General features: G+C 38.8%; 1 protein-coding gene across 1 annotated transcript in view; it reads right to left on the bottom strand.

Annotated features, from left to right (window-relative positions):
- Nucleotides 1–14,293, bottom strand: part of LOC127659712 (coagulation factor VIII-like) — a 29,843-nt gene extending 15,550 nt beyond the window's left edge. Inside the window, exons 1-14 of the mRNA XM_052149656.1 lie at nucleotides 14,106–14,293; nucleotides 11,664–11,761; nucleotides 11,412–11,534; nucleotides 10,904–11,116; nucleotides 6,790–6,963; nucleotides 6,475–6,699; nucleotides 5,873–6,128; nucleotides 5,614–5,794; nucleotides 5,440–5,527; nucleotides 5,092–5,309; nucleotides 3,596–3,743; nucleotides 3,237–3,446; nucleotides 1,988–3,131; nucleotides 91–256 (exon numbers count right to left, since the gene is read on the bottom strand). Coding sequence (XP_052005616.1) covers nucleotides 91–256; nucleotides 1,988–3,131; nucleotides 3,237–3,446; nucleotides 3,596–3,743; nucleotides 5,092–5,309; nucleotides 5,440–5,527; nucleotides 5,614–5,794; nucleotides 5,873–6,128; nucleotides 6,475–6,699; nucleotides 6,790–6,963; nucleotides 10,904–11,116; nucleotides 11,412–11,534; nucleotides 11,664–11,761; nucleotides 14,106–14,263 — 3,402 coding nt within the window. The 5' untranslated portion in view covers nucleotides 14,264–14,293. The remainder of the gene's footprint in view (nucleotides 1–90; nucleotides 257–1,987; nucleotides 3,132–3,236; nucleotides 3,447–3,595; nucleotides 3,744–5,091; nucleotides 5,310–5,439; nucleotides 5,528–5,613; nucleotides 5,795–5,872; nucleotides 6,129–6,474; nucleotides 6,700–6,789; nucleotides 6,964–10,903; nucleotides 11,117–11,411; nucleotides 11,535–11,663; nucleotides 11,762–14,105) is intronic.
- Between the last annotated feature and the right edge of the window lie 4,954 nt (nucleotides 14,294–19,247).

The following is a 19,247-nucleotide window of genomic DNA, read 5'->3' as shown; positions in this document are numbered from 1 at the left end:
TGGGAAAAGCCAATGGAGAATTAGTTTGTGCTAAGACTGAACGAACATATTAAAGAGATGTAAACGATTGCCTCGAGTGAAGAAACTCACAGTTAGGACATCGTTAATCTCTGCCTTCAACACAGGACCCATAATGCCGAGATACTCGTCCAGTTCCCCTCGTTTGATGGGATACTTGAAGTCTCTGTCTTGATAGGCTCTGAAAACCACTTTCCTATAGGCTGGGAAAAATGACCTCATTCCTCTGCGCATCTCCCTGTGGACACACCGAATATTCAGTGCAGTTTGTCTAGACACTTTCAAACTTTGAGCTGGCCCTTAACACTGCTTTCAGTTGACAAGCAATATTTACAAGCAAAAAACCTAAAAGTGTGAATCTCATGAATACATGTCTGGATAATATTTCACCCTCAAAATAAATAATAATAAAAATGTATTACAGTAATGAGAATCATCCTATCCGGACAAAATGAATGTCTTTTATTAAAATCAGCAATTAATTTATAATAAATGATATATTAATATGAATGATTATTACATGTATTTATATTATAAATAATAATACAAATATATCTATTGCTATTTACATGTTTAAATAATATATACAAATAATAATATATTATTTTAATCACAGTTAAGCACACCTACTGTAATACATTAATGAGAATCATAAATAACAATAATATTAATAAATAACCATTTATAATAAATTATATATTATTATAAATTATTATTACACATATTTATATTATAAATGAAAATTATAAATAATAATAAAATATATTTGTATTTATTTACATATTTAAGTAATAATAATATAAATAATATACTGTATTATTTTAATCACAATTAAGCACACCTACTATAATACATTAATGAGAATCATAAATAACAATAATATTCATAAATAACCATTTATAATAAATTATATATTATTCTTTATTATTATTATTATTATTACAGATTTATATTATAAATTAAAATTATAAATAATAATAAAATATATCCTTAGTTATTTACATATTTAAATAATATAATAATAATATACTGTACTATTTTAATCACAATTAAGCACACCTACTGTAATACATTAATGAGAATCATAAATAACAATAATATTCATAAATAACCATATATAATAAATTATATATTATTTATTATTATTATTATTATTATTATTATTACAGATTTATATTATAAATTAAAATTATAAATAATAATAAAATATATCCTTAGTTATTTACATATTTAAATAATATAATAATAATATACTGTACTATTTTAATCACAATTAAGCACACCTACTGTAATACATTAATGAGAATCATAAATAACCATAATATTTATAAATAATAATTTATTTATAATAAATTATGTATTATTATAAATTATTATTACATGTATTTATATTATAAATTAAAATGATAAATAATAATAATAAAATATATTTTTTGTTATTTACATATTTGAATAATAATATAATAATAATAATAATATACGGTATTATTTTAATCACAATTAAGCACACCTACTGTAATACGGTAATAAGAATCATCCTGTCTGGACACAATGAATGTCTTTTATTAAAATCAGCATAAATAACAATTTATTTATAAATATAAATTATATATGATTACAAATGATAATTAGATATATTTATATTATAAATTAAAATGATAAATAATGACACATATTAAAACATATTTAAATAATATAATAAATTCTAACTTATAGTTGATTTCATAATAACTTATAATTATTAGAATAATAAATTATTATAATTGTAATTGTTTTAAACATTATAAAATATCATTATAATTAATATTTTTTTTTTTGCATAAGACTGAAATATTTTCTCATAGTATTGAAAATTGGGCATGTGGGCGGTGCTCAATTTTCATATAAAATATAATTTTATCTTTAATTCTTTTAATTTGGGGGAGAAATATGACTTTGAGATTTTCAGAATGGTTCTGTGTATTGTTACCCTGGTTTAATGAGCTGAGCTGGTTTAGTAATCCCATAATTCCACATGATTTCCTCTGCAGCGATGTAATAACTTCGGAACTGTGACCTTGTGGATCTGATGTCGAAATTGTCATCAGAAAGGTGATCCGTACCGACAACACTTCTCTCATTACCGTAATCATCATAGTCATTTGACAATCGTTTGCCATGCATCTGATTATATGAGGAATTGGAAATGGAAAGGGGATCCATAACTTCAAAGTCTGGTCGGAACTTCTTTGGATCTTTATAATTATAGCTAAGTGCTTCCATCTTTTCCATCTTTCCATCAGAACTTCCCGTGTCTACTAGAACTTCATTGCTGCTAAGAACTTTAGTAACTTTCCCATCCGCTTTGTTGTCCTTGGTGACACTAAACATCTCCCTTCGATTCCTTACTTTCAAATCAGTCTGCTTCTCTGCTGTGACACCTGACCCATCACGAGAATCCCGTAAAAGTTGACTGAGGTTATTAGACATGTTTTTATCTCGCAGAAAGACTTTCCTAAATAGGTCATTTGTTGAGTTGGAGATTGGACTTGTTTTATTGTGTTTATCTGCATCCGACTCTTGGTATCTTTCTGCTTTGTCTGTCGTTTCCATGTGATCCGTGGTACTTTTTGTACTTGTAGGGTCAGTCTCAGGAACAATTAGATTAAGTAACTCTGGCTTTCTTCTGTAAGCCCCAGAGATGAAGTGGGACTCTCTCTGACGTTCCAAAGACTTTCCGTCCATTTCCCTGTCCAGTTGATCCAAAATATCCTGTGGAATACCGCCCTGCGATAATGCGTCCAGACCGTTTTCCTGCTTCACCAGAATATATCTTATCTCACACACAGGGGTTCTGTTTTGTCTCTCATTGTCTGAGGTACTGCCGATGTTGACCTGTCCAATTGCAGAATCTGTCAACGTCCTGTTCCTGCAAACACGAATTGCGATAGCGCGGTCCTTTTCCTTTGTGCCTCGTGGAATTGGGAAGTTGTTTTCGATTAAATCCATGAAATCATAATCGTAATCGTCACTGTCCACTAAGGAGTGAACTCTTTCGCAGTTAACAACAGTGTAGCGAACACTCATGCCTCGCTTTTTCAGGGAGGGGTCAAATGGGCTGACCTCCCATTCACCTGCAAGTACAAAGATCAGACTTAATGACCTCTTCTCTGTCATTTGTATATTCTACCCACCATTTCAGATTGCAATTAGGTCAATATCTTGACCTCTGATGTTACCTAGCATCTCCACTTCTGTGGTCACCGTGTCTCCAGTCATTGGGAAGAGAGTCAGGACAGTGCCGTATGTTTTATCCCTCTCAAATATGTTGCCTGTGAAGTACACTGACAGGAAGTTGCTTTGAATGCCTATGCTGGCGACATGCCAGAGTATGACATCACCAACACACATCCTAAACTGTAGCTGGTTGAACATGAAGCCGTTAACAGCTGTAGTGAGAGAGACAGTGAAGAAGACAAACGGAGAGATTACATTTCATTATTTCAAAATGGATCTTAGTTTTTTTATTCAACAGCTACGTAGTAGAATAAACCAAATGGCCCAAAACAACGCTAATCGTTTGAATCTAGAGACGCACTGTGCATGACATTGGAATTGTAGAACTCTGAATTGTAGTCAATCTTGGCTGGATCTTCACTGTTTCTTTTAATGTTCTCCTCGAAGTACCAGCTTATGTTTTCATCAAACACTGTAAACAGCAGTTTCTTCTCTTTATCTGAAGTTAACTGTGGAGACATTACAAACATTTAGTTGCCTATCCATCCATCCATCTATCCAATCTATCAATCATCCTTCCATCGATCCATCAATCCATCCAATCCTTCCATCCACTGCTCAATTCATTCAGCCATCCATCAATTATCCATTCATCACTCAGATAATCCATCCATTCATCAATCAATTCATCCCTCAATCTATTCATCATCCTCCCATCCATCTATCTAACCATCCATCGTTTAATTCATCCATGCACCCATCACTCAATCCATCCATTCATCACTCAATTAATCCATCCATCGCTCACTTCATCCATCATCCATACAACTCTAAAATAATTTATCCATTGCTCAATTCATCCATTTATCTATTAATCCACTGCTCAATCCATCCATCATTATGCAATTTATCAATCGTCAATTTAGCACTCAAATCATCCATCAATTCATTCATCCATCCATTTATTTGTCTATCTATCCATCCATCCATCACTAAATTCATCCATCCAACCATCGCTCAATCCAACCACCCATTCATCACTCTATTCATCCATCAATCCATCCATCACTCTATTCATCCATCAATCCATCCATCACTCAATCCATCCATCCATTCATCATCACTCAATCCATCCATCCTCCCTCAATCCATCCATCACTCAATCCATCCATCCATCCATCATCACTCAATCCATACATGTTGAGTTAATCTATCTATCTATTTATACACCCATTCATCACTCAATCCATCCATCCATCCATCCATCCATCCATCCATCCATCCATCCATCATCACTCAATTCACCCATCTATCTATCTATCTATCTATCTATCTATCTATCTATCTATCTATCTATTCATCACTCAATTAATCCATCCATCGATCGGTCTATCCATCCATCTCTAAATTAATTCAGCAATCGCTCAATCCATCCATTCATCCATTTATCTATTAATCCACTACTCAATCCATCCATACATTAATGTATCTATCCATCCATTAATAAATTCATCCATCAATCCATCCATCACTCAATCCATCCATCTGTTCATCACTAAATGTATCCATCCATTAATTGCTCAATCCATCCATTAATCCATCACTCAATCCAACCATCCATCCATCACTCAATCCATCCATTAATCCATCACTCAATCCAACCATTCATCCATCACTCAATTCATCACTAAATTCATCCATCAGTACAGCAATCACTCAATTAATCCATTGATGCTTTGCTTATCTATCATTCCATCCATCCATTTCTTAAATCATACATCCAACCATCGCTCAATCCATCCATCCATTTATCCATCCATCAGATGAACAGATTTCCATCAGTGTGTCTCCTCTCACCACTTTGCCTCTCTTGTCCAGAGACTGATATTTGCAGATGATCAGAGGTCCCACAAGTCCAGTCGCCACATCCCGAACGGGATCCACCGTACTCTGGTATAAGCGAGTAAGGCATCGTGGGTCAGATTCAGTGGGTCCATCTTCTGCTGTGAGCTTCCAGAGGTACATCATGATCTCCCCTGGAGGAACGGCCAAAGAACGGAGATCGACCGGCTTGTCTTCAACCCATACAAAAGAAAGTGTAAAGAGTTAATTTGATTCAAAGTCAAATTACTTCCAGTTGACAAGAATAACTTGTTTATTTTGTGACAATGACTGACTGACTGACTGTCCTCTATGCCTCAGTACCTTTTTCTGTTTTCTTCATAGGCTGAACACTGGTGAGACCATTTGGATAAATGTTAAATGGTCGACTGGCCTTATTTTTAAAAATGATCTGATGGAGAAAAACAAAGGAGCGAATATCAGAAAATCAACCGTTTATAAAAATGTATAACTCATACTTAATTCTACAGTTTTTACCTGAAACTTATCTCCCACCTCCCCTCTTAGCTCTGGGCCAATCAGCATCCGGCCGGTGGTCTTCTTCTCAGTGAAGGTCTTGTCTGTGTACTCCACAAATGCCACCTTCTTATACACCCCACCCAAACGCTGAGGACCTTTCCTGAACCACTCAGAAGATGATGCAGATGATGGTGAAGGCCTGAAACATGAAATGTAATCTCAATCAGGTTCAATCAGTTTCACATTTATAAAGCTCAGGATGTGCTCACAGTCTTACCGGTCACTGATCTGAGATGAGTAGTCCCAGACAATCTCCTCTGCACTGATGTAGTGGATCCAGATTTTGGGTCGCCCCTTGGCGCTGGAGCGGAGCACTGATACAGGACCTCCTGGCATGAGGATGATGCTTGAGAACATGTTGTCTTCATCATCCTCCTCATCATCGTCAGAATGTTTTACATTTCGTTTTTCAGGGCTTGGGGCCACCACAGGTTCATGGCAATTTCCAATAGTGAAGAATGCATTCATACCAGCTGTAGATAGAGTTTAATGGACCATTGGAGGAATATAGAAAGAAAAGCATTTTATAGAGGTGTCTGTAAGAGCTGTAAAGTACACAAGTACCTTAAAAAATACACACTGTTTCAAAAGCAGTCAAACATAGTCAAAGTATAGTCAGAGAAGCTTCTTGCCTCTTTGTTAGCATTAGACTCAAACATCAGCCACATGAGCACCATGGCTGCCAGAAATGCATGCTCTAGTCATTTCACTATGGCTCCAATGGTTTATTTTATTTCACACAGTATCAATGAAGCATTGATGACAATCTTTCCGACATAAATATGAAACTGTTGATGTGTTTTTGAGGCAGATTCACACCTGTCTGATGCGAGTGGATCTTACAAGAGATCAGAAATCTTCCAGCAGCAGATGGCTTCATCAGGGCTGTAGTAAAGGTCATTGGGGTCATCTCCACAGTGACCCTTAAATGGTCCATTATCTTTAGGGTGTGACCTTCAAACTGGATGCTGTGGATCTCTGGGGTGGAGCCGAGACCAATAAGATGCCATGACACCACAGAGCTCTTTTGACACACGGTTAAACCTGAAATAATAGCAAATAATAAAAAATGGCTGAATACATTAAGGAATCCACAAGAAGCACAAAACGTTAAATACAAAATGCAGGTCACACCTGGTAGGGTTGAGTTGATGTATCCGTTGATGGTGTGGTACTGGGTTGTGCTGAAGGTTTTCTTTGGTTTGTCTGATTGGCCCACCCCCCGATACCAGCTCTTATTTTCATCAAATACAGCAAATAGCAGAATGAACTCCGGAACCTTCCGCTGTCTCTCCTCAGTCAGAGCATCTGAGAGAGGTCAAATGTAACTAGATAAGTACATTTTGTCAAAATAAATGTGATGTTGGCTTGGCAAAGTTTGAAGTTTAAATGTTATACAGGCCTTACAGACACACAGAAAGTCAGACAGTGCATTGCCAAGTGGTTGCCAGGCATTGCCAGACTATTCTGGCTGGTTGCTAGTTGTTGCTTTGCTGTTCTAGCTAATTGTTAGTGTGTTTTGGTTGGTTGCTAGGCAGCCTGTTCTAGCTTCCTGCTAGGCTGTTCTTGTTGGTTGCTAGGTGTTGATAGGCTGTTTTAGCTAATTACTAGGCTGTATTGGCTGGTTGCTATGTGTTGCTAGGCTGTTCTAGCTGGTTTCTAGGGTGCTTTGGTTGGTTGCAAGGCATTGCAAGGCTGTTCTGGTCAGTTGTTAGGTGTTGCTAGGCTGTTCTAATTACTAGGGTGTTTTGGTTGTTTCCTAGGTGTTGCTAGGCTATTCTAGGTGCTTGCTAGGCTGCTTTGGTTGTTTGTCTAGGCACTGTTAGGCTGTTCTGGCCAGTTGCTAGGTTATTCTAGCTAATTGTTAGGGAGTTGCTAGGTGTTGCTAGGCTGTTATAGATAATTGCTAGGGTGTTTTGGTTGTTTGTTAGGCTGTTCTCGCTGATTGCTAGGGTGCTTTGGTTGGTTTCTAGGCATTGTTAGGCTATTCTGGCCAGTTGCTAGGTGTTGCTAGGCTGTTATAGCTAATTGCTATAGTGTTTTGGTTGTTTGCTAGGTGTTGCTAGGCTGTTCTGTTCAGTTGCTAGGTGTTGTTAGGCTGTTATAGATAATTGCTAGGGTGTTTTGGTTGTTTGCTAGGCATTGATAGGCTGTTCTGGCCATTTGCTAGGTGTTGCTAGGCTGTTCTAGCTGATTGCTAGAGTGCTTTGGTTGGTTTCTAGGTGTTGCTAGGCTGTTCTAGCTGATTGCTAGGGTGCTTTGGTTGGTTGCTAGATGTTGTTAGGCTGTTATATCTAATTGCTAGGGTGTTTTGGTTGTTTGCCAGGCATTGTTAAGCTGTTCTGGCCAGTTGCTAGTTGTTGCTAGGCTGTTCTAGCTGCTTGCAAGAGTGCTTTGGTTGGATTCTAGTTGTTGCTAGGCTGTTCTATCTTGTTGCTAGGATGATTTGGTTGGTTGCTAGGCATTGCTAGGCTGTTATAGCTAATTGCTAGGCTGTTTTGGTTTGGAATTTCGGTTTTCTTACACAGCTCACAGTCCAGACGCACACTAAACTTTTCAAACAGCTTCAGGTAATTGCAAAGTATGGGGGAATAATAAGGCAAAAATACAAAATAAGTAAATACAGAAGCACTCTCGTTGTGAAATACAGCAGTTGCCGCTCCGCTGAAGCGTGTCAGTGCATCTTTAAAGGAAACACCTCACCGTTATATCTTTAATGCTTCCTATATTAAAGTTCAAATAATAAGGAAGCAGGTCATGTAAATAACTACAAATTCCGAAACTGGCATTTCTCTGTGCATTCAGAGCCGCTTATATGAGTGAAGTGTCCCGATCTAAGGGGGAGAGATTGAAACTGCACCCGGCTGATGCACACTCTGTTGCGGGGACGCTCGTTCCTCAAGCGCGCACTTGCTGCAGCTAGATTATAACGTGATGGATCGCGACTTAATGAATCATAATACACTCACCTAAAGGATTTTTAGGAACACCATACTAATACTGTGTTTGACCCCCTTTCGCCTTCAGAACTGCCTTAATTCTACGTGGCATTGATTCAACAAGGTTCTGAAAGCATTCTTTAGAAATGTTGGCCCATATTGATAGGATAGCATCTTGCAGTTGATGGAGATTTGTGGGAAGCACATCCAGGGCACGAAGCTCCCATTCCACCACATCCCAAAGATGCTCTATTGGGTTGAGATCTGGTGACTGTGGGGGCCATTTTAGTACAGTGAACTCATTGTCATGTTCAAGAAACCAATTTGAAATGATTCGAGCTTTGTGACATGGCCATCAGAGGATGGGTACATGGTGGCCGTAAAGGGATGGACATGGTCAGAAACAATGCTCAGGTAGGCCGTGGCATTTAAACGATGCCCAATTGGCACTAAGGGGCCTAAAGTGTGCCAAGAAAACATCCCCCACGCCATTACACCACCACCACCAGCCTGCACAGTGGTAACAAGGCATGATGGATCCATGTTCTCATTCTGTTTATGCCAAATTCTGACTCTACCATCTGAATGTCTCAACAGAAATCGAGACTCATCAGACCAGGCAACATTTTTCCAGTCTTCCACTGTCCAATTTTGGTGAGCTCTTGCAAATTGTAGCCTCTTTTTCCTATTTGTAGTGGAGATGAGTGGTACCCGGTGGGGTCTTCTGCTGTTGTAGCCCATCCGCCTCAAGGTTGTGCGTGTTGTGGCTTCACAAATGCTTTGCTGCATACCTCGGTTGTAACGAGAGGTTATTTCAGGCAAAGTTGCTCTTCTATCAGCTTGAATCAGTCGGCCCATTCTCCTCTGACCTCTAGCATCAACAAGGCATTTTCACCCACAGGACTGCCGCATACTGGATGTTTTTCCCTTTTCACACCATTCTTTGTAAACCCTAGAAATGGTTGTGCGTGAAAATCCCAGTAACTGAGCAGATTGTGAAATACTCAGACCGGCCCGTCTGGCACCAACAACCATGCCACGCTCAAAATTGCTTAAATCACCTTTCTTTCCCATTCTGACATTCAGTTTGGAGTTCAGGAGATTGTCTTGACCAGGACCACACCCCTAAATGCATTGAAGCAACTGCCATGTGATTGGTTGATTTTTGCATTAATGAGAAATTGAACAGGTGTTCCTACTAATCCTTTAGGTGAGTGTATATGCATCACTGTGCATTTCTTATCATGAAGAAAATTGCCAATACGCAGCTTTATTAATAAGAGAGACAAAATAAGTTTCATATTTGTTAGATTTTTTTGGCTTGTTTCCAAAAAATAATATCTAAAACTCATGAATGTACAAATTTAAAATAATGTACATTAACTTCAGCAGCTATATTGAAAACTGCTTGTTTTAAGGATTTTTAGACTATTTTAAATGGAAAACAAGACAACAACTCTTTATTGTTAGCAAGCACGTTTAATATAACCTGTTATGTCAGGGCACAAGCTGAATAGTCGGTTAAGAGTTAATGATTCATCGGTGCAATAATCGCCGAATAGGCGAATAATCGTTAGATTAGTCAACTATCAAAATAATCGTTAGATCAGCCTAATCAATCGCTAGATTAGGCGAATAACTGTTAGATTAGGCAACTATCAAAATAATCGTTAGATTAGTCGAGTAATCGATAGATTAGTCGAATAATCGGCAGATTAGTCAATTATCAAAATAATCGTTAGATTAGTCGAATAATCGCTAGATTAGGCGAATAAACGGCAGATTAGCCAATTATCAAAACAATCGCTAGATTAGCCGAATAATCGCTAGATTAGCCAATTATCAAAACAATCGCTAGATTAGCCGAATAATCGCTAGATTAGTCAATTGTCAAAATAATCGTTAGATTAGTCAAATAATCGATAGATTAGCCAATTATCAAAATAATCGCTAGATTAGTCAAATAATCGCTAGATTAGTCAATTATCAAAATAATCACTAGATTAGTCGAATAATCTCTAGATTAGTCAAATATCAAAATAATCGCTAGATTAGTCGAATAACCGTTAGATTAGTCAATTATCAAAACAATCGTTAGATTAGTCGAATAATCGCTAGATTAGCCGAATAATCGCTAGATTAGTCAATTATCAAAATAATCGTTAGTTGAAGCCTTAAAGCTTACCGAAATGGACTTAAAGTTGTTAATTTCATATGGTCTTTTATTCAAATTATTACATATTTAACTTTTTATATTACGTTAAAATTGCCTTAGTTGACATCCTAAAATATAGAGTACAGATTTACACCTGCATTACAGATCAGGAGGGCCCCGATGAGTCCGCTGTTGAAGTCTCTGACGACGTCCACCTGTGATGAGTACATGTAGGTGAGACAGTCCGGGTCTGATGTAGTTGGTCCAGAGTTGGGGGAAATGTCCCACACGTACTTGTAGTAGCCACCAGGAAGCACCGAATCATCCGCCCTCTCCTGAACCGAGCTAGAGTCCTCATAACCCGCACCTGGTGTCGAAAGCAGGATGTTGCAGTTTATCTTTATACATTATATTTTTATTAATCTACACCGCACTACAATATATGTCAGGATATTGCTTTAATTTGACTTTCATTTACCCGGGCAAGCCCAGTCTTACTATACAAGATGCTCTGTCAAATTGGAAATCATATGTACTTTGTGCATTTTGAATCTCCAGTATTACAAAACAAAAGTGAGTCTAAAGTGATTTAGACTTATTTAGATTCATTTTTCAGCCTCTAAAATCTCCTACAAGCATCGTATTCCATTCTTGAGATTTACCTTCCGATTGTTTCCAGTACGGAATGCCAATGGGGGAAATACTGAAAGCCTTTGAAGCAAAGTTTTTGAAATGGATCACGACTATGTCATTCACCTCTGCTCTGATGGTCGGACCCTGTATACCTGCAACATATGGGGGGAAAAAAGCTATAAATCGACTTAACATGATGTTTCATATATTTCTGTTTGTCCAGCTAGAGGTTTATATATAAAAACAGTGTAATTTTTAGGAGAAATTAAACTCTTACTGACCGGCCCATGGAGGTTTTGACTTTGGTGTTGTAAAGGTGGCATCAGTGAATTCCGTATAAACAGCCTTGATGTATTTCTGGACACCAGATGTAAATGTCCTGTTAACAATGAACTGTAAGTTGGCATCTGGTGTTCATTCAGCCGTACATGTTCTTTTATTATACCATACTTAACATTATATCAGTAAATTAGGGGTTGTAAAATTGGGCTCCGAGGGGGTGCCAGGGGTCATTGGAAAATTTCAGAGAAAGTAAATGTGGCAAGGTGGAGGGCGGGGCCGGTTCGTGATCCTACACACCCGGTCCCGTATTAGGCTAATTAAGCCTCTGAGAGGGATAAAGGTGGACTGCAGAGGATCGTGCGGGAGAGAGAGATCGTTTACGGACATGTCCGTCATGTGTGTGTGTTTATGTTTGTGTGTTTCAGTTTATTATTAAAATATTATTTATACTGACAAGCTGGTTCTTGGCCACTCCTCCACCCTCTATCGGACGACAACCCCTGGCGGACGGAACGCCCCGCCACGTTCTCTGGGAACAGAAGGGGTCTCCCCCGCCCCTGGCAGTGGTTCTCCCGCTCCAGGCGGTCGGCAGCGAGCCCCTCCCCGCTCGCGGTCGGCGGTCATTCCCCTGCCATCAGGGAATGCCGCTGCCTTGGAGGGGTGTACCTGGTCTGCAACAATGTTTAGGTAGGTGGCATGTGTCAAACTGTCGTCAACATGAAAGGCCGGACACAGGGATTCCCAGCATAGCATCACACTCCCTCCACCAGCTTGCCGTCTTCTCACAGTGCATCCTGGTGCCATCACTTCCCAGATAAATGGCAGACACGTACACAGCCGTCCACAAACGTGACTCATCAGACCAGGTGACCTTCCGTCACTCGATTGGCCATTGTAGGTTATTTCAACAGTGGACAGGGGTCATCATGGGCACTCAGACTGATATGCGGCTACGCACCCCAATACGGAGCAGGGTGCAATGCACTATGTGTTGTGACACTTTCGTCCCTAAAATTTCTGTGACTTGTGCCACAGTAGACCTTATGTCAGTTTGGACCAGACGTGATAGCCTTCGTTGCCCTCGTGCCATGATGAGCCTTGGGCGCCCAACACCCTGTCGCCGGTTTGTTGTTTGTCCCTCCTCGGACCACTGTCGGTAGGTACTCGCCACTGCTGACTGGGAGCACCCTACAACCCAGTGGACTGGCCATAACAATTTGGCCCTTGTCAAACTCGATCAGGTCTTTACTCCCACCCATTTCTCCTGCATTCAACACTTGACTACAAGAACTGATTGTTCGCTCACCATCTAATCTACCCAGACCTTGACATGTGGCCTTGTTAGCAGATGATCAACGCTATTCACTTCACCTGTGAGTGGTCATAATGTTTTGGCTCATCGGTGTATATTTACCGGTCCGAATCTAACATTATTGCCATTTCAGTGCAATCGAAATGATTCTCTTCAGATTTATAAAATTGACTGCACTCAATTATTAGTAAAAAATAAAATGTAAAAAAAGATGCAACATTTATCGTTCCGACAATAAATAATTTCCATTGAAAATGGACTGGATCTGTTGAACACATGACAGGCCAAAAAAAAAAAAAGTATATTAAATTTGCATATTTAATTATAAATAAACTTTGTTTTTTATATTGATGGTTATAGCCAAAGGTTACATCGGAGCATGACTACAGATAATATTTAATGATATGTATAGATATATGCAACTTTAGTACAATAACAATTATAGCAGCTAATTATATAACTTGACTTTATAACATCCCACTTAAAAAAAAAAAGGTCAGGCTCTTAAACACAAACATACGATGATTGTCATATTTGGGGCATTAAAAAGTTTGAAACCCCTGCATTAGACCATATAAGATATACAGCGACCCCCCCAAAAGGGATCCATTTTTAAATGTAGCTTACAACAAATGAGTATATTCGATCAGATAATCAGATTGACTTTAAATAAACAGAAATGCACTGCTAGAATTATATTAAATATAAACAACAGACATCAAAGATGGATAACGAAAGGTAACCCACTTAATGAGGCTTCTAATTAAATCACGAAAACATTTATTCTGCTAAAACTATGAACTATAATTGATTTTTGGACAGTCCTCAAAGTTTTGGCCTGGACTGAGTCCATGTCAGCAAATGAACAGATCAAAGACTTTCCTCAAAGCTTATTATCTGAATCCAGTATGTTTGATGGTCACATCCTAAATGAATCTGATAACGTCTTCAACATGCCTTCACGGTTGTGTTTTAGGAACACTGTGTGACAAAACGTCCTTCTTAAAAGTGTCAGTACATTTTATGACATAAACTGTTAATTACAAATAATCTATTAATAAAACAGGTCATCGTAAAATCATTCAAAATGATATAATGTGTATATAAAGATCAAATTGAGGTCACTCACCTCTGGTTTGCGGTAGGATCTGTGTTGTCAGTAAACACATAGTCCCATTTAGTTTCCACTGCTGCGATGAAGAACTCCAGAGTCTTCGCCAGGACACAGGAAGACATCACGGTGAGGAAGAGGAGGAACAGTAGGGCCTTCATCACTGGAGCATGCATACACTTGACTGACTGTGATGCTGGGATGCTGTCAGGATACATATAAGTGCACAGGAACAGTGTGAAGGGAGGAGTTAGAGAGTGTGTGTTTAGGACAATCATGAGTAATGATGGAAGAAAGAGAAAAGTGAGTCATGGTGCAAGGAGCAGGGATGTTTTTGTTAACATGCACCACAGAAGCACATTCCTACAGTATCTTGCTACGGTTTAATTGGTGAGAAAAAAAAAAAAGAAGCAATATAATATTATTTTGGCTGAGTATTAATGAACTCTTCATCATTTAATGATGAAGGAATAGTTCACTCAAAAATGAACATTATTTCATTTGCTCACCCACATGTCCATTTGTATGACTTTCTTTCGTCTGCAGAACAAAAACAAAGATTTTTAGACGTCGACAGGGTCCAAAACTTTGAAGCTCCAAAAAGCACATAAATGCAGCATAAAAGTAATCCACACAATTCCAGTGGTTAAATCCAAAACTTCAAAAGCAATAGACGTGGGTGAGAAACGGATCAATATTTAAGTCCTTTTTTACAATACATTCTCCACCTTGCCCAGTAGGTGGCGATATGCATGAAGAATGCAAAACTCTTATGAGAGAAGAGTGCTTATGAGGTCTGTTTTTTTAAATGACATTAAGTAAAAAGGACCGAAATATTTATCTGTTACTCACCCACATGTATCATATCACTTCTGAAGACATGGATTTAACCACTGGAGTCGTATGGATTACTTATATGCTGCCTTTATGTGCTTTTTTGAGCTTCAAAGTTCTGGCCACCATTCACTTGCATTGAAAGGACAAAAACAGAGCTGAAATATTCTTCTAAAAATCTTTGTGTTCTGCAGTATAAAGATAGTCATACACATCTCAGATGAGGCATGAGGACGAGTAAATGATGACAGTTTTCATTTTTGTGTGTTAATGTTTAACTACATTAGCCAAGACAGAGATCATTTTGGGGGTGGTTGCCAAGGTGTTGCTGTGCAGTTGCTAGGTGGTTAATTACTGGCCCAAGTCAATAGAACCCACCCCTAAGTCTGTATAATATTAAGTTCTCTAGATATGGCTCGGGGGCCCCTCTTTCTTGGTTTTGGTGTTTTCACCTGTTTTATGACCTTCCATGTGAAAATCAACTAGATATATTCTATAGACAGGCTCCAAACTACTTGGTCAATATTACAATCAAAGAACATGTTCAAATCAGCAGTTAAATCTGACAACAACTGGTCTCATAAATTCTGCTTCATTAGCTTTGATCACCTCCCTAAAACTAATGCTGTACTCAAGTTGATTGACAGGTAAAACCTGTATCTAAAAGGTGATTGAGGGCTACAAGTCTCTGGTTCAAGTCACTATCTATGATTGAGCTACAGTATTTTATTTCAGGAATGAGTAGTTTGAGATGTAACACTACCCCCTAGTGAATGTTAGCATAAGACACAGGCAGAAAAATATTACTGACAGTCAAATTTGTCATCCTCAGCCATTGGTTGGTTTGGAGGCATTAACATTAACAACACTGAAATACCATAGTACCGCAGTTATTTGGATATTTCCACTGTGAAAAGGCTACAAGGCTACAAGGAGTTCATTAGTGTCAAAACTAGCTGTGCATTTAAAATCCCAATGAGCACAGTGGCCTCCATCATCCGTAAATGGAAGTTTGGAACCACCGGGACTCTTCCTAGAGCTGGCCGCCCGGCCAAACTGAGCGATCGGCGGAGAAGGGCCTTAGTCAGGGAGGTGACCAAGAACCCGATGGTCACTCTGACAGAGCTCCAGCATTCCTCTGTGGAGAGAGGAGAACCTTCCGGAAGAACAACCATCAGGCCTGTATGGTAGAGTGGCCAGACGGAAGCCACTCCTCAGTAAAAGGCACATGACAGCCCGCCTGGAGTTTGCCAAAAGGCACCTGAAGGACTCTCACACCATGAGGAACAAAATCCTCAGGTCTGATGAAACAAAGATTGAACTCTTTGGCCTGAATGGCAAGCGTCATGTCTGGAGGAAACCAGGCACCGCTCATCACCTGGCCAACACCATCCCTACAGTGAAGCATGGTGGTGGTGGCAGCATCATGCTGTGCGGATGTTTTTCAGCGGCAGGAACTGGGAGACTAGTCAGGATCGAGGGAAAGATGAATGCAGCAATGTACAGAGACATCCTTGATGAAAACCTGCTCCAGAGCACTCTGGACCTCAGACTGGGGCGAAGGTTCATCTTCCAACGGGACAACGACCCTAAACACACAGTCAAGATAACAAAGGAGTGGCTACGGGACCAACTCTGTGAATGTCCTTGAGTGGCCCAGCCAGAGCCCAGACTTGAACCCGAGTGAACATCTCTGGAGAGATCTGAAAATGGCTGTGCAACCGGATGGAGCTCGAGAGGTCCTGCAAAGAAGATTGGGAGAAATGTTCGCTGTCCTTTTTGTGGTCCATTCTGCATAACGCGGCGCCCATTCGGCATGATTCGCGGCCGACCCACCGGCCCGCTTAGTTCTCCAGATGGCCAGTCCGCCCTTGATCGTCCCCAAAAGTGCGTCGGCCCACCGGGAAAATGCCCGGTATGCCAGATTACCAGTCCAGCCCTGCATAAGTATTGCAATAAATACACAAATGTAACACTGAAATAAATATTTAAATAATATACATTTATTTTACATTAGTCATTTTACTAAATTACATGGCTTTGTTTCCTTAATGCAAAATGTCTTTCTTTTTTGGGGGTGAAATATGACCCGGGTTTTGTAAGATTCATCCACCTATTTTTAATTCTGATGCTTCAATAAACTTTAGATTCATTCACATTCATAAAGTGTGTCTCGCCTGATAACTGTGTGACTACTTTCCTCCATTTCTCCACATCTAAACTGCCATCAGAATCGGAGTCGAAATCATTGGCTGGAGCGGTAATATAGGAGGATGGCTGCTGACACTGGAAATGGTCTGTTGCAAGTCACTCTAGATGTCTGCATCTTGTGTGTAAACACAAACTTTCCCATGCAAACATGATATTACAACCGTGACTACTGACAGTTACCATCAGAGGGAGCTGTGCTTCCAGCTGTGTTGTGTGTCTTGCGGGACATTCTTACAGCTGAAGTGGTTGTCTTATTCTTTGCTGGACTCTGCAGTGCATTTTGGAAAGTTTCAGTAGGTCACTACTTACAACTAGTTGAGTTGTCAGATGACCAAAATGAGTTTTTTAATGGCTGATACCAATAATGAGCATGGTGGCCCATATAATGCTTATATGCAAGCTACAACATTTTATTTATTGATAGCAAAATCAGAGACATACAAAATAATTATGTCATTTCACAATATAAACTATGAAAATGTGCATCCACTGACAAAGCTATCGGCCACATGATGGCCAGATATCAGCCGATTAATTGGCCAAGCCAATATATGTCTGTCTTTGACTACTAACAATGGAAATGAATCAATAAGTGGCAGCACACATGTTTGATTTTTACCAAAACATGCCCAAAACATCAGATTTCACCCGTGAAACCTCTGATGAATAGTAGTTACATACCCGAAGGTAGAAGAGTAACATGTTCATCATCCAAGACATTATTCCTTTAATTAGGAAAAGCTCTAATTAGTTACTTTGAAAAAGATTAAAAACATCCCACAATGCATTAGACGCAGGTCTTACCTGGCCCACTTCTTAAAGATCTCACTTAAGGAGATCTTCACTTCCTCAGTTTCAACCTGCCATTTAAAGTCACGTAAAACACATTTAATACAAAAATGTAACGCATTCAGATACGCAGCATTGAACATTGGGATGAATGTTTAACACTGGGTGAACTTAAAAACACTGTGGCCTCTTATAAGTAATGCTCAGGTAGAAATAAGTATTTTGAACTGTTGCATTGGTAACTGGATCTACTCCTATACATTCAGATCACTTATTTAGTGCTTCTAGTACTAGTCAGGACAATTGACGTTCATTTGCTCTAATACAGCAGTTTAAAATGCTTTATATTACCGTTGCCATGTACATCTAATGCATGCATATAGTGGTAGAGCCTATTTTATGTTGCATGCATATCATTTATGCCTAGTGATACACACTAAACCGGTGATCTAAATGCATACGATTCCATCCATTTATAATGCTTTATTTTGACAACTATTGCCATGATTATAAAATGCATGCAAAAAGCAACAGCCACTCTTGATCCGCACAACAGCGCATGCATACGCCTATATGAACTTGGGGCGCGAGCTTTCTTGTAACCGTTGACCTTTAAATGCCGATATATTAAATTGATATCTCGTTTTGAGAGGCGTTTGTAACCTTTGATGTCATGATTACTGACAGTCATAAAATTAGGTACGAGTGAAAATTAGGAAAAACTTTCTGTTACATGTTTTTGTTTCGGCTAGCGTCTTGCCACTGTACGCGCATGCGCACGCTCAACGCTACACTATGGGAAATGTCGTTTTTCTTCTAGTTCTTGGAGCTGTAGTTCTTCTAAGGTACTTATTTTAGCGGGATTTAGTAATAACAGTGATTATAATAATAATAATACAAATGTTATATATTAATAATATAATTTTAAAATCGTACGGTTATTATAACATATTTAAAAACTACAAAGTTTAAAAAATATTAACAAATATAAAATATAAAGAAATTAAATGAAATACTAATATCTCAATCAGTCAAATATAGACACACTAAAAGGAATGGAATACAATTTTTATTGTCAACAAAGGACAGGAAAATATGGGGCATCATGAGCATAAAACGCAATGAGCTGTATTCGAAATTGCATTGCCCGCGCGCGAGCTGCTCGGCTAACTTGCAGTAACCGCTGTGCTATGTGTCTGACTTGTATTTCAATTTGTATGTATTTATTTAGTATTTTTGCCCAACTCTGAAAGAACATCATAAAATCATTATTTACTCACCCTCATACTGTCCCGAACCCGTTAGACTTTCTGTCTTCCATTGAAC

This window comes from Xyrauchen texanus, chromosome 19 (genome assembly GCF_025860055.1).
Source record: "Xyrauchen texanus isolate HMW12.3.18 chromosome 19, RBS_HiC_50CHRs, whole genome shotgun sequence".
NCBI classification, from domain to species: domain Eukaryota; kingdom Metazoa; phylum Chordata; class Actinopteri; order Cypriniformes; family Catostomidae; genus Xyrauchen; species Xyrauchen texanus.
Note: the sequence above shows the minus strand (reverse complement) of the source record. Positions and strands in the feature narration are given on the sequence as shown.